The 15045-nt window shown below is 36.2% G+C and overlaps 1 protein-coding gene across 4 annotated transcripts; it reads left to right on the top strand.

Moving 5' to 3' along the window:
• Positions 1 to 3871: 3871 nt before the first annotated feature.
• Positions 3872 to 15045, top strand: LOC110802628 (ABC transporter B family member 29, chloroplastic). 4 transcript variants are annotated; one of them, XM_022008068.2, is made up of 11 exons: positions 3872 to 4618; positions 4993 to 5079; positions 5169 to 5276; positions 5515 to 5781; positions 7258 to 7341; positions 10039 to 10255; positions 10407 to 10492; positions 11108 to 11295; positions 12489 to 12618; positions 13843 to 13922; positions 14839 to 15045. In XM_022008068.2, exons 1-11 carry the CDS (start codon positions 3986 to 3988, stop codon positions 14903 to 14905), a joined length of 1947 nt encoding a protein of 648 aa, XP_021863760.1. In that variant the 5' UTR covers positions 3872 to 3985; the 3' UTR covers positions 14906 to 15045. The 4 variants fall into 4 exon arrangements, with proteins under 4 accessions (XP_021863760.1, XP_056699642.1, XP_056699643.1 ...); XM_056843664.1 differs by having other exon boundaries at positions 3883 to 4618; positions 7246 to 7341; positions 13843 to 15045; XM_022008067.2 differs by having other exon boundaries at positions 3890 to 4618; positions 13843 to 15045.

Genomic DNA, 15045 nt, shown 5'->3' with positions numbered 1-15045 from the left:
CTATGGGAATCAAGCATATTGGAGAATGGCTTTGATGTCTCTGTTTAATGTTTTAAAGTTTTAGAGTTTAAATCTTTGTAAAACATTATTGGTTAATCATTCACAATAAATGAAAAGAATTCATTTTTCCATTTAATTTGTGGTTTATTAAATGATGAGTCCCTTCAATTTGACGATATATTCAAGATAGACTATCAGGACCAGTCCCGTGACTAAGAAATGTCTATCAAGTGAACTTGAATGTCAAAGGTTGAAAATGGTCCCTAGTCGGAGTTTTCTATAAAATTGGACGCATTGAAAATGTTAGACGACTAGAATGCAAGATGACTAGTAGTTCTGTTTCTTGAACTATGTGGACATGGCAATGTCATAATCATTTGCATAGATACTTACTTTGTGAAGACTAGTATCGGACAAGACCTATGAAACTTTACTGTAAGAGATGAAAATCTGTCATAAGTAAATTTCATTAAAATTATTAGACACTAAATCCTCAATACCCGAGTGATTTGAGATTACTTGTTTGAGAACTGGTTGCTTTGACGTTGACCAACGTCGCACCGTAAAAGGAGGCTATAAAGGCAACGCTCAGGTAATCACCTATCAAACGAAGTCTAATCTTAAGATCGCAAGATTGGGATTGTCCTCCCATAAATCGGGATGAGATGCTTAAAAGTTGTACAAGGCCACTCGGAGAGCTAGAAACTGTGAAATGCATGGCCGTGCTCGGATGAATCATAGGCTATGATTATCTGTTTATTTGATCAGTTGAACTCTGAAACCGAGGAACACCTCTAGACATAATAAGGATGACAACTCTTACCTTATGTTCAAGAGCAAGCATCGAGCGACAAAGGAATTAGGAAATGCACAATTGTCCCTAAGGACAAGTGGGAGACTGAAGGAAATAATGCCCTTGGTCCAAGTATGCATTCAATGTTAAGTCTAATAAATGCGGTTCAGTATTAATTAACAAGTTAATAATTCAGTGAGATCAAGTGAGCTGAATGCCTAGCTAGAGGCCGCTTCAGTTCAAGTATTAATCCACAGCTTACTCTTGACTGAACCCGTAGGGTCACACAAATAGTACGTAAACGGATCAAGTATTTAATGGCATTAAATACTCCATCTATGGATATTCGGAATCGACGGATCTTGGTTTCAGTGGGAGCTGAGATCGTCACAGGCAAGAAAAGAATACTCCGGAAACGATGATATTGCCGGAAACGGAAATATGGATCGTATCGGAAATATAAATATTATCCAAGTCGTAGATGTTGCCGGAAACGGAAACATGGTACGTATCGGAAAATATTATCGGAAATAGAAATATTGCCGAAATCGGAAATATTGCCGGAAACGGAAATATTTTCTGAATCGGAAATATTATCGGAATCGGAAAATAATTCCGGAAACGGAAATATTAAATATTTGTTCGAAACGGAAATTAATTCCGGAATCGGAAATGTTGAATATTGTTCGTATCGGAAATGAATTCCGGAATCGGAAAATTAATCGGAAGCGCGTCGTACGAGACGAAGGCCCATCACGAAGCCAGGCCCACGTCCAGCAAGGGAAACGCGCGCCACAACACGCCAGCCCAAGGCTGCGCCAGGCCCACCGCAAGGCAGGCCCAGCGCGCGCCCAAGGCTGCGGCAGTCGTGGGCTGCGTTGCTCGGGCTGTGCGCGCGCGCGCATGGGGCCCCTCGTGGGCTGCTGTGCGTGCGTGTGTGTTTGTGTTCACATACGAAACCTAAAACGTACAGGATTCGTTTAATGATTAAATTCCTAATCCTATTTGATAAATTAATTAAATAAGAGTTTCACTAGGATTCTAATTTAATTAATTCGTATCCTAGTAGGATTCCAATTCTCTTTCCATACCCCTATAAATATGTGGCCTGGGTTCACAATTTATAACGAGTTTTCAAGTATTCAAAGTGAGTTTTTGAGAGAAAAATTCAGTCACATATCTTGCCTAAAAGTGCCGAAAATTATTAGTACCTTAAGGGCGATTCTAGTTGGTCAATCTTAAGGCGGATCCGGACGTGCTGTGGACTATCTACGGAGGGACGACACTTGGAGTCCTAAAGACTTGTTCTTGTTCGGTTCGGGCGCAGCTAGGGAAGGCACGCAACAAAGAGTATGCATCTAAACTATGCTATATGATTATGTGTAAATAATATGTATTCCTGGCTAAATGGTTTTTCCGCATGATTTATGAATTGTCATATGTATCATAACCTAACAAATGTTAGTCATGCATTCTTTTATTTCACACATTGTACTTTTCTGTGTTAAAGTTGTAGTTTCATAGGTTAAAGTTATGGAAATTGTTCTAAACGTTAAGGCAGTCTTCCGTCATCTCAAACCTAACTTTTAATTTTAATAACTTAACTTTAACTGCTAAAAGCCTGACTTTTATATTTTTACCTTTTTTCAGCTAATGTGAGTCGTGCATTCTTTTTATTTCACACATTGTACTTTTTTGTGTTAAAGTTGTAGTTTTATAAGTTAAAGTTATGGAAATTGTTCTAAAAGTTAAGGCAGTCGTCCATCATCTCAAACCTAACTTTTACTTTTAATAACTTAACTTTAACTGCTAAAAGCCTGACTTTTATATTTTTACATAATAAAATCAATAGCCTATGTAGGATTTGAACCTACATCTCCGCACAAGTTGCACGGTGCTCGGCCAGTTGAGCTAATAGGCTTACAAAAATAAAAAACACACAATGTAGGACATATATAGCCATTAAAAGATTGGGCTGTCAAGTGTTGTTGCTACTATGCTTGGGCTGTCAGTGTTGTATCCTGGATGTCTGATAAGCACAGTCTATCATCAGTTCTTAGTGTATGTACAGGGCTTGCTTCCCTAGATTTGGGCACACAAATCCATTAGCTGATTACCAAAACTCACACTGCGGATCTACCAATCAATAATTCACTTGTTACAATGTACTCGAGGTGTGGGGAAATGAACGAGGTCAGAGGATGCAGAAGGATGTAATATCCTGGAATGCAATTATAGGTGGATATGCATCTCATGGATGTGCAATAACAGCTTTACAACTTTTTGAAGAAATGAAGAGGCTAGAACGTTTAAGCTTATCGTTATTACATTTGCATCAATCTTGAATGTTTGTGCCCATGATGGCTTATTGAAAGAATGTAACAAGTACGTATAACAATTATGTTGCACTAGTTGATAAAATCAAGTACTCTAACCTCTGCACCAAGATGACATTGATCTGTTTGTAAAGGACAAGAAGAAAACATGAAGCTACAACAACAAACAATACGGCTGATGTTGGGCTGATGTTCACGACTCTACCAGAGCTCACATTTGAGAGTAAGTCAATGTTGACACAATCTATTTCAGAAATTCACACAGACAATTCATCGAACACCTAGCGGGCAATCCCAATTTTGCGACTGAAATTCAATAAAAAACCAGACGAGTAGAAACTTACACTGAGATTTTCTTGTGGTTAGTTTGATTGTAGTAGTGCCATTGGAATGGATATGGGTCTTCTTTTTTCTCACCTGGATTTCGCCGCTTCTCTCCTCTGTTCTGCATTAATGAATTGAGCTTTGAAGCAAAGTCTCCACGCTGCTGAAATAGCTATCAATCTCCTCTTCAGTACTCGTGTGGCTGTTGAGATATGTAGGACTTGAATCAAGAGGATGAAGAAGGCTTGAACTGAGCGGTGACATCTCTGTAGAGAAGCTGCTGCCATTGCTAAAACTCTGGTAGCTGTTGTTGGACATAAAGCTTAAGTTGTCAGATGATGAGGCGCATAACAATTTGTTTGGTAATTTGGCACGTGTGAACTCTTTCGCAAGATCGATTGATTTGTTAAAATCAATTTACGTTGTAGATATCTTATGACTTTTTATTAATGAATTGATTTTACTTTAAAAAAAAAAATTAAAAAAATCCATACAATGATACAACTCGCGAGGACGCCGAGGAGAGGGTAAAATGGCGCGAGAAGTTCTTTTACACTCTACAATGTCGATCATTCAACTTCATCGTCTCCCACCTCCATTTCTTCGCATCAAATCAAACCCTAAAAACCAAAATGATCTTGCTAATAATCTCAATTTCATCCTAAAATTCCCCCAAAAATCTTCAATCAAACTCTCCGATTCCCTTAACTTCTCTTCAAGCTCATCATCCGATTCTCTCTCCTCTTCAATCTCTTCCCTGCAATCAATCAAACCCTATATTCAATCGGAATGGAGGTTAATCCTTCAAGGCTGGACTTGCAGTGCTATTTCCGTGTTTTCTCTCTCTAAAATTGTCCCTAAAGCTGGGGAGTTCTCTCTAATTTTGGGCGATGTTCGTTCGATTAAACGAGAGGGTGCAATACTTGCTTCGTTCTTTGTTGTTCGATTGATTGCGAATTACTTGCAACAGGCGTTCTTGTGGGAAGCGGCGTCTAATTCTGCTTATAAGATTAGGGCGTATATTTTCCAGAGGGTTTTGGAAAGAGATTTAGGGTTTTTTGAAGGCGGCGACGATCAGAGTGTTAGTATTTCTTCTGGGGATATCTCGCATAGGATTACTTCTGAGGCTTCTGATGTTGCTGAAACTATTTTTGCTCTTCTAAATGTGAGTTGGATTTTAATTTTGAATAAAGTAAACACTTTTTCACCTAATTTTTGAATTGTGGGTGGTGATTGCTGGAAATGTTAAAATGGTCATTTTGCATCAACTTAAATATAAATATTAGATGTGATTTAAGAATTTAGGAAAAGAGTAAAAAATTCAAAGTTGAGTATAATTGGAGGTTAGTTTACGGATTTCAAATGGGGATATCATTCATACATTACAGTATTGTTAAGTTGACTGCTCTTATGAGGCTCTTGTTCGGATTTTGGGGGTGTACATGTTCATTGTTTGAACCAAATGGTGGCAAAGAGAGTATTAAGTATTTTTGTTTGACTTTGATTTCTTACAACTGGTTTTGTTGATTTTTAAGACAGACTATAGTTCCTTGCACTCTCCAGTTATCGGCTATGGCAGCACAGATGCTGGTCATCAGCCCTGTTCTGTCAACGATTTCTGCCTTGGTAAGAAATAAATGACCTACATATCCACTTATCTGCTTTGTACTGCTACTAGATGACTTTTGATTTCAATGCATTTTCTGTAAACAAAGGTGATTCCTTCTGTCGTACTTGCTATTACTTTACTTGGTGCAAAGCTTCAAAGGATATCAAGGAAGGCACATCAGAGTACTGCTGCTCTTTCCGCTTACTTGAATGAGGTATGCATAGATGCCTGTACGAGTAAAATGATTCCATTTCTGCATCTTGGTTGATATTTTTTCCACCTGACTGGCTGACTACACTTATAGGTGCATAATTGATAGAACCTCTGGTGTAGTGGAATAAGCAAACTCATTAAGCTTGAATACATGCCTTAAGTGTCAGTTAGATATAGTTTAATGCAGTAACAGTTTTTCTAGCAGTTTTTGTGCCATTGCAGACTAACGTGTTGATCAGGTCCTCCCATCAATCCTTTTTGTGAAAGCTAGCAATATGGAGTGGACTGAAAGTGTTAAGTTCCAAAGGCTTGCGCATGCTGACCTGATCAGGCAGTTAAAAAAGAAGAAAATGAAGGCCCTCATTCCTCAAATGGTTCAAGCTGTTTATGTGGGAGGTTTGCTCACGTGTTTAGCTGGATCGCTTGTCCTCTCCAAGGGATTCTTCAACACTTGCAGCTTGATATCGTTTGTCACTTCCTCTGTTTTCTTAGTTGACCCTATTCAGGTAATATTCTGGTCTTAGATCTCTTCCTCTCCCCTGCCGCTTCTCCATAGGAACCGATCCCACCCTCTAATAGAACTCTTTTTCACCTTAACACCAATTTTGTGAAGTGGAAGGCAGAGAAAAATGTTGTTTCTTGAAAGAACTATCTAGATTTGATATAGTAACGAGACTAAGGCCCTGTTCTTTAGAGCTGAACTGAACTGAACTGAACTGAACTGAACTGAACTGAACTGAACTTAACTGAACTGAACTTAACTTAACTTAACTGAATTGATCTTTACTTAACAGAATATATTACCGAAATAAATAATAAATAATAAATAATAAATAATAAATAATAAATAAATAATAAATAATAAATAATAAATAATAAATAATAAATAATAAATAATAAATAATAAATAATAAATAATAAAATAATAAATAATAAATAATAAATAATAAATAATAATAAATAATAATAAATAATAATAAATAATAAATACTCCCTCTGTTCCATATTGTTCCTCATGTTTACTATTCATATGGTCAAAGTTTAAAAACTTTGACCGTAATTAATAGTATGATTAAGAGTATAAATGTTAACTTGTGGGATATCATTGGATTCGTTTCATTATAAATTTTCTAAATATCACTTTTTTATAATTTTTACAAATACGAATTAAAATTATTAACGGTCAAAGTAGTGCATTGGAGACCGCGCATAATGGAAAAGTGAGGAACATTATGGAACGGAGGGAGTAATAAGTAATAAATAATAAATAATAAATAATAAATAATAAATAATAAATAATAAATAATAAATAATAAATAATTAATAATTAATAATTAATAATTAATAATTAATAATAAATAATACTAATTAATAAAAATAATAATAAATTATTAATTATTAATAAATATTTAGTTATAAATAATAATAATAATAAGTAATATAATAATGTAAGTATAAATAATAAGTAATATAATAATATAATAATATAAATATAAATAATAAGTTATACAATATATAAATAATAATATAATTAATAATAATAATAATAATAATAATATATTTAATATTAATAATAATAATAATATATTATAATAATAATTATTATTATTAAAATAAATTAAATTAAATTAAATTAAATTGAATTGAATTGAATTAAACTGAATTAAATTGAACTGAATTTAATGCTCCTGAACTGAACTGAACTGAACTGAACTTAACTGAACTGAATGCTCCTGAACTGAACTGAACTGAATTGCCAAATAAGTCCTGAAGCTGAAATTAAGCCAAAAAGAACAGGGCCTAAGGAGACAGGTGAATTCTAAACATATAAAAAAGAGACTAAAATGTTATTTCTATTCATTATAACTCGTGAGGTTTCTTATGCAATCCTCGGATTTTTATATCATGTCTGGTTTTTGTTGGTTTACTCATCTCATAAAAAGGAGTTGTTTTAAGCTAGCTGAAAAAAGATAATTTTGCAGGGTGTTGGAAAAGCATACAATGAGTTGAAGCAGGGAGAGCCAGCTATTGAGCGTTTGTTTGATCTCACTAGATTCAAACCCCAGGTTAGGATTATAGATTTTTTCCCCCCTGTATCTGCCTTGGGATATATCTTTCTTATAATACTTTCTACTTTCTAGAGCTTGGAGTGCTTAATTCCTTGTAGAAGAGATGCATAAGTGTCTAAACTTTAAATGTTTCTAAGTTCCAGACCATAAGTAATTACCAAAGCTTATCCTATCTTCTCTCATGAAGTAAAAACATGTGCAGAGAAATAGAGGTCAATCTAAACTTTCCTAGTAGGAAACTTTCTTTATTATCTTTCCTGTCTTCCTTATCTTCTCCTCTTGTTTCTAGTGAAGCCATACTCATCATTCCCTGGACCTATTCTTAGTTTTGATCACATGATTTGAGATATCTTTCTCCATAGAATAGCATGTTACTGAGACCGTGTAGTTTATCGATGGATGCTTTTGTGGAAATGGCAATCTTCTCAGTCGTCACTCCTCTCTAGGTTATTCCCTTCAAACACATATTTCTATTCTAAGCTTAACTCATGTTTGACGCTCTCACTAACAGATACATCGTCTTGTTACGAATTAGGTATAGGGGAGAGATACATAATAAAATGTCTTCGGAATTCTGTTATGGATAGCTTGAGAAAGAAGTAGAGAGAATCAGTTACAAGGGAGAAATAGGCAGGGGGGATTAGAGAAAGAGAGATCATGGACAAAATGGTTTAAGTTTTTTATTTAGCTTGAGTTGCTAGTCGGGAGGGAATCAAGCCTCCCGAAATCTTGAAAATTATCTTTAATTTTGAGTAATACTCATATCATCAATCAAGTTCATCTTTTTCTTCCCTTCGAATCTGCCACAGCTCTTATGAGATAGTAACACGAGGTATCTACCTTTTACTGGACTCCACCTTTCTTTGAAGGTTTTCTTGCAAAATTGTATAAGCTGGAAGGATATCATTTATCTTGGTTGTAACAACAAAGCAAGTATCACCGGAGAAGTGGCAGCTTTTTGAATACCGTCTCCACTGTGAGGAGTTTACTTCTGTTGAATTTTTTATTTCACAAAATAAAATACCAAGATTTTTGTAGTTAACCTTTTTTAGGCCATATTTTTTGTTCAAATAGATGTTTCTTAAGTATTGCATACTGGATTTAAATGTCCCTTCCCTTCTCTGGGATGAACAGCAGCAACAGTAATGCTGCTGCCATGTGATAGATAATGTGTTAGAATCCAACCTTTGTTTACTTGTATTTTGTTTATTTATTGTTTTCTAGGACCTTTCTAATAGTTTTCTAGGCTTTAGATAGAATTATTACATTTCTGTCAAATTCAGTGCTTAAAGCTAATTCAAAATAAACCTCTATGAGGGGTATGGACCTATACCTCTCACCAGAAGTTGCCTTTCCGTAATTACTTGTGTTGTTGTTAGCCTTTATAGACACTAGTTGTTGGACCGCGCGCGGTCCCCCTAGATATTGGAATCTATTAGAAAAAATAACTAAGTAAATAGGTTGAATAATTAGATGAGAAGTAAGTTATTTATCAAATGTTAAGTAAATATGTTATGGTTAATAGTACCTTGCAAATGAAAGAAGTAGATATTTCATTTGTTGTATAAATATATAATCTACGTATACAGTGGTAAATAAATTGTTGAAAAGAACGTAAGAGGGAAAAAAAGGACAAAAGGGATCAAGTCATAAAATAGAAGGAGAGAGAGAAAAAGAAGAAATAAAATGAAAAGAAATGTTGATGGTAGGATTTGAACCTTAGACCAAAGGAAACAAGCATTTAGACCTTACAAGGGGAAGGTTTGGAAATTTTGCTCCTTATGAATAGTGAATTTCAAATAATCTTCACTCATGTCACTATTGGTAAGCATAGTACTCAAAACTCATGCATTTAAAGTTTGGGATTGTGTTTGTCGCATGTTCTTACGCTTTTCAAGACTCAACAAAGTCTTCCCTGAACATATACATTCTCGTCGTCGGTCCCGCTTGTGCCTGCTGTGCTCACACAAGTGCCCAAATCGACCCTCGACCCTCTCTCTTGTCGCCAATAGGCCAGAGTGTCCAATCAAGCACCCGCTCGTGCGCCTCATTCCTTAAGATCCCCTTTCCGCACAAGGCTTGCGCCCTTGCCACCCCGTGGGCAAGAGTGCACCGCACTATCCGGTGTCAAAAACATTTGGACCATGACACAATGCATCATGGATATATTGCATAACTTGTGCTACAATAAAGCCATACTCCCATAGTATCTTGTTCGAGCTTTCTTTAAAGGCTGCAAAATCTTTTTGAAGGCAGTAACTTGAAGGCCACATCTTCCCATATGGTTTTGAAGTGGTTGTTTTATCCTCCAAATACCAGTCTTTGACTTAATTTTTTGAATGAGATTTAGATCTTAGAAGCTGATATATGTGACAAAAATTGATAGGACTAGGTACCAAAAAACCTGGTTGATAATAGTATCTTCATCTAACGTGAACTCAACTGTATCGGAGTTCATTTCCAAATTCTATGACATTCTGATTTATGTGAGGCATGTGATATAATCAACTAAGGCGATGAATTTCTTTGGTGTACATCTTACTACTTTAATGTGCAAAATAGCCGTGCCTTTGTGGTTCAATGCTCTACTAATTTCATCTCAAATTGTAACTTATAGCTTCTAACATCAAGTCATCAACTATTGACATCCAATCATTACTGACCTAACTTCTCAATAGTATCTTAAATTTATAGGTGATCGAGAGAGCGGATGCAAAACATGTAGATTCCGTTAGAGGAGAGGTGAAGTTTTGTGATATATCATTTCAATATAAAGATGGTTTACCCCTTGTCTTGAATGGAGTTGACCTCCACATTAAAGCTGGAGAGATAGTTGCGCTTGTGGGCCCATCCGGGGGAGGGAAAACAACGTTGGCTAAACTTCTTCTTCGCCTCTATGATCCTTTGCATGGTGAATTACAACAGGCTGCCTTAGCTTCCTTCCCTTATAAAAGGGCATATGTCCTCACATTTCACATTCCATTAAGTTTGTATAATTTGGTTTTGGAACTATGATGTGGTCTAACTATAAGTTGTTGTGTGTTTTCGTCTTCATTTGGCAGGTCATATATTAATTGATGGAATCCATATTCAATGTTTTCGGTTGGAAAGTTTAAGGAGACATGTCGCTTTAGTGTCCCAGGATATTGTGAGTACTACAGTACCCCCAATCACCAATTTCTCTATTACTTTTTTCAGACTGCAGTTAGAACATTGAATACAACATAACATAGGTTTATTTATCTTGGCTATGTATGACAAATTGACGATTTTAGAGGTTTAGATGCTCAGACACCTGCTCATAAAATAAATCACTAATGAGTTATACTCATGTTTTTTTCCCAGGAATAAACGACTGACATTTCATTTTCTATAGGCTTATAAATCAATAAATCTTTCCCCTACTTTGTGTAACCTTTGTTAGATTGCTGACCACTGCACGGTTTACTTATCACCTGGCTCCACAATGTTTAGGACCTCTGATTAGACATGCTTCAAATTGATCCTCTGTATCACACAAAAACTTTGCTTTTCCATGTATCTACTGTTTTGCCTAAAATAATCAATACTCTAATATGTCTATACATGATGCGTTTAGGTGGGACCTTGTCCCCCCCCCCCCCCCCCCGCTTAACTTTTAATTCTGCACTAAAAAAAACTTCTCATTTTGTTTGCTTACGATCTTTTGGAAGGAACTTTTTAGTTCCTTACAGTTATGTTCTGATTGGCTTTTACGTTTTCCATTTTGCTGGAGATGTACTAGATGCTGTTTTCAGGGACAGTTGCTGAGAATATTGGCTACAAAGATCTTGTGAGAGGAATTGACCTGGAAAAAGTTGAGCTTGCCGCAAAAACTGCAAATGCTGATGAATTCATCAGTTTGCTTCCTAGAGGTTATGAAACTTACATTGAATCAAGAGGTTCAATATTAAGTGGGGGACAGAAGCAAAGGTTAGCCTGAGAGTATATAAATTATGTCTTTATGGTTTATCCTCAAAGTGATTGAATGTCACGTCATGGTAACCTAAAATCAAAAGAAAGGAATCATATGAATAATCGACATTGCCAGTCCCCAGATTATGTGGCTCCTGCAGTCCTACCATGGTAAGATTAAAAGGCAGTCCTCTGACTTAAGCAACTTATCCTCTGGCTGAAAAGGGGCTAGTTCCTTAAGACTCTTGACGGATTGACTAACCCACTTTACCACAAATGAAAATGAAAATGAAAATGAAAATGGGAGACTAAAGATTTAGTCTATAGTTACCCAAAATGCCTCTGGTGATCCTTTTGATGATTCGATCTCTATTGAAAATAGACGGTGAAAACAATGTTAGATGAAATCAGACCTTATGCTATTTCAGGCTATAAAATGTACCAAGAAAAAACTTGGCTTGACACAGCAACCAGTAGCATATTACTATTACTGGCCAACGAAAATATAATGTCTATAGGTATTGTGTTTAATTTTGTTCTGCAATTAAACTGGATTCCAGTAGCATAATATGAAGAAATTAGTTTTTTTTTACGCATAGCACACCCGGTTCACCGGAGCTTATCTCCGACTACATCCGGATCGACCCATGTCGCACACCTTGCTTATGGTGGGTGAGTCTCCCAACAAGAGTTTCTGCATACGGCGAGACTCGAACTCGAGACCTCCCTTAAGCGGCATCAAGCTGCTTACCACTTGAGCCAACTCTATGTTGGTATATGAAGAAATTAGTTGGACATTAATATGAATCTAAATATTCTTAATGTAATATGTTTCACTGGTTACCGTTCATCGCTATTTCCAAATTAAATATCACCAACTCATATGATTTTTGGTCATGTAATTTGGGAATCTTGAACTTAATGTTCCTCTTCCAGAATCCAGAGTGAAGTTCTTTTGGTTCAGGGTGCTAATATGCAAGTGGATATAGTATGTGTGTATTTTGGGGCAAATGAATTTTTGTGTGTTTCTTGCTTGGGTGGGGGCTGAAATTGGGACTTATTAACATTAATTTCTTCCTTTCCAGCTTCTAAATTGCGTTATGTGTATAGTCATTGATGAACTAGAGACAAATTCAAATCGTTATATGTCTAGTTTACTTGGCTTATTATTTGGCTGCACCGGTTGCCCCTTTGGTTTTGCCCCTATGCAGGCTTGCAATAGCAAGAGCAATTTACCAGGACTCCTCGATTTTGGTTATGGATGAAGCAACTTCTGCCTTGGATAGCAGGTCTGAGCTATTGGTGAGACAAGCTATGGAGCGCGTGATGAAAAATCATACTGTGAGTTTAAATTTGCACAGTTACCTCTTCACTTTTCTCCTTTTTTCCCCTCCGTATCCAAAATATTTCCTTTGCACATGGTTACGAACTTGCAATTATGAAAGAGGAAGAGTGCTTTAAAAAATAACTTGTCTTTCTGCTAAACTTATTGATGACATTTGTTCGTTACTTGTGCTGCCCGCTGTTTACAACAATGGTTCTCTCGGCACACTAGATGCTAGGTTGTGCTTTACATGCTAAGCTAATTAATCCAAGCTGCTTTTACAGGGGTTGATTTCTGTGCTGCCACAGGGCTACCTAGAACCTAGGAATACATATAAACATAGGCAATGAGGATGTACAACCTTTTTTTTATCCACCTTCGGCAACTCAGTGATCTACCCTTTAGCTTAATATTTGTTTCCTAGTTGCCCATGTCGATGCATCTTTAATCAAGGTCTGCTAGAGACACCGTCTCCACACTTTATTTTATTCTATTTAGGGGGGATATCGTCTCTACACTAAGGGCATGCTTGGATTGGTGTAATGGATTATGGGGGTAATAAAAGTCAAACCACCTTAATACCTTGTTTAATAACATGGAATTTGTAGGGATAATTAAGGATGGGCCTGTCTAGAATACTATTTTGTTACAGCAACCATCAGGTCATGATCTACATCTTAAGTTTCCTCTGATTACAACTGATCTTCCGGCTCCCACAATCTTGCATGGCTCAGTGGGACTTGCAATGTACACGTATACAACTTTTCTTTATGTATTATTGATTTACTGACAAGGAAATCAATAGTCAAATCTTCTTTTCCGGTATTTGAGGGGATGGCAATTAGCTCTGCCATATGTTTGAAATTGACCTTACATCTGTTAAAATATTTGTAAAGGCACAGACAATGAGATATTCTTTCGCTTGCCCGAATTAGTTTGATTGTAGGATGGGAGCAAGTGCAACTGTGCAAGAGGTTCATAGATGGTAGTGGTGAACATTCTGTTTCTTAACAGAAGTTTTTCAATATTCAGACTGTTTAATCACAGTTTTAAAACTGAAATGTTAAGTTTGTCTTTAAGTTTTTACCCTACTCCCTTGCAGATAACGAAGTGAAAATCTCTGATTATGTCCCGTGTACGTGTCATGGTTCAACCAAATATTTTGTTGGAGGCATAATTCCAGTGTTTGTTTTACATTCTCATAAATATGATCCTTCTAAAAACAAACGATTGTTCTGCAGGTTTTGATCATTTCTCACCGGCTTGAAACAGTTCTAATGGCTGAGAGAGTCCTCCTTCTAGAAGATGGTAGGCTACAAGAGGTTGATCCAATGTTACATGGAACGCGGGACGTATGGGAACGTGGTACGGGAACGGGAACGCGGAACTCTCCATTCAAAGTTCCCGGAACGTTGTGTTAATTTGTTAATTTTTTTTTTTTTAATTTTATAATACAAAATTACAGAAAATTAAGTAAAAGCTAGTTGCACGCAACTATAATAATAAATAAAAGAGAATAAAAATAATACTTTCTCCATTTTTTAATAATTGCACCATCTTGATTTTAGCACTATTCACATATTCTAATATATTTAATTTTTGTGATTTATATGTAAGGAAAAATATATTCATGTGAGATCTTGTTAGATTCGTCTCAAAATATACTTTCAAATTATCAAATTTTTATAATTTTTTAAAATGTATAATGAGAGATATTAATAGTTAAAATAGTGCATTGGCAAGCGTGAAATCCAAGATGGTGCAATTAAAAAAAAAAATGGAGGAAGTAAAAGAATGATTAAAGGGGAAGGGTCCACTGTCATAAAGATGAAGTCTCCTTTAAAGTCTAAAGTCTAAACACTCTAATATATAAAGAAATAAAGAAATAAATACGAAGGGGCCACAACTATCATTATCTGTGCAATCTAACAGCTGTAACTCATTACAATAAATGCAGAATCTTTTGCCAAAAAATATAATAAAATAAATAACATAGAAAGAAGAAACGTCTCCTTCATCTTCTTCAATGGGCCTCCAACGTTTTCTTCAACACCACCACCATTAACAAAAAATAAAGCTTCAAATTTCTACCTACAGGGAACACCAAAAACTAAATCAGCCCTACCATATAACGGGTACGCCGCCTTCGACGAACCGGTACGAGATCCGCAGCGAACCCGGGACGAGCGAACCCGGGACGCGGAACAGGGCAACGTTCCGTGTTCCGGGTATCACTGGGTTGATCGTTCAATGCTAACCAGTAGTTCCCATGACTTGCAATGTTCAGCTGGTCTCATCATATGACGCAGAGCACAAAAGAATTCCATGCACTGGACTGACAGCTACGCATTCATGGCCACATTATTATCTTCTTCTTTAACGAGCAATTTTGGTTATTGGCTGAGGAGAATACTAAGGAAGTAAATAGCAGATCCCTATCTGTG

The sequence above is a fragment of the Spinacia oleracea genome, chromosome 4 (assembly GCF_020520425.1).
Source record: "Spinacia oleracea cultivar Varoflay chromosome 4, BTI_SOV_V1, whole genome shotgun sequence".
Lineage (NCBI taxonomy): Eukaryota > Viridiplantae > Streptophyta > Magnoliopsida > Caryophyllales > Amaranthaceae > Spinacia > Spinacia oleracea.
This window is presented reverse-complemented; position numbering and strand designations above follow the sequence as displayed.

What these genes read in the sequence shown, in the direction of transcription:
- LOC110802628 (XM_056843664.1), top strand. Translation starts at nt 3,986, where the DNA reads ATGGCGCGAGAAGTTCTTTTACACTCTACAATGTCGATCATTCAACTT. An exon ending in TCACTAGATTCAAACCCCAG is followed by an intron (nt 7,342 to 10,038) that starts GTTAGGATTATA and finishes TTAAATTTATAG; the next exon opens with GTGATCGAGAGAGCGGATGC. An exon ending in GCGTGATGAAAAATCATACT is followed by an intron (nt 12,619 to 13,842) that starts GTGAGTTTAAAT and finishes ATTGTTCTGCAG; the next exon opens with GTTTTGATCATTTCTCACCG.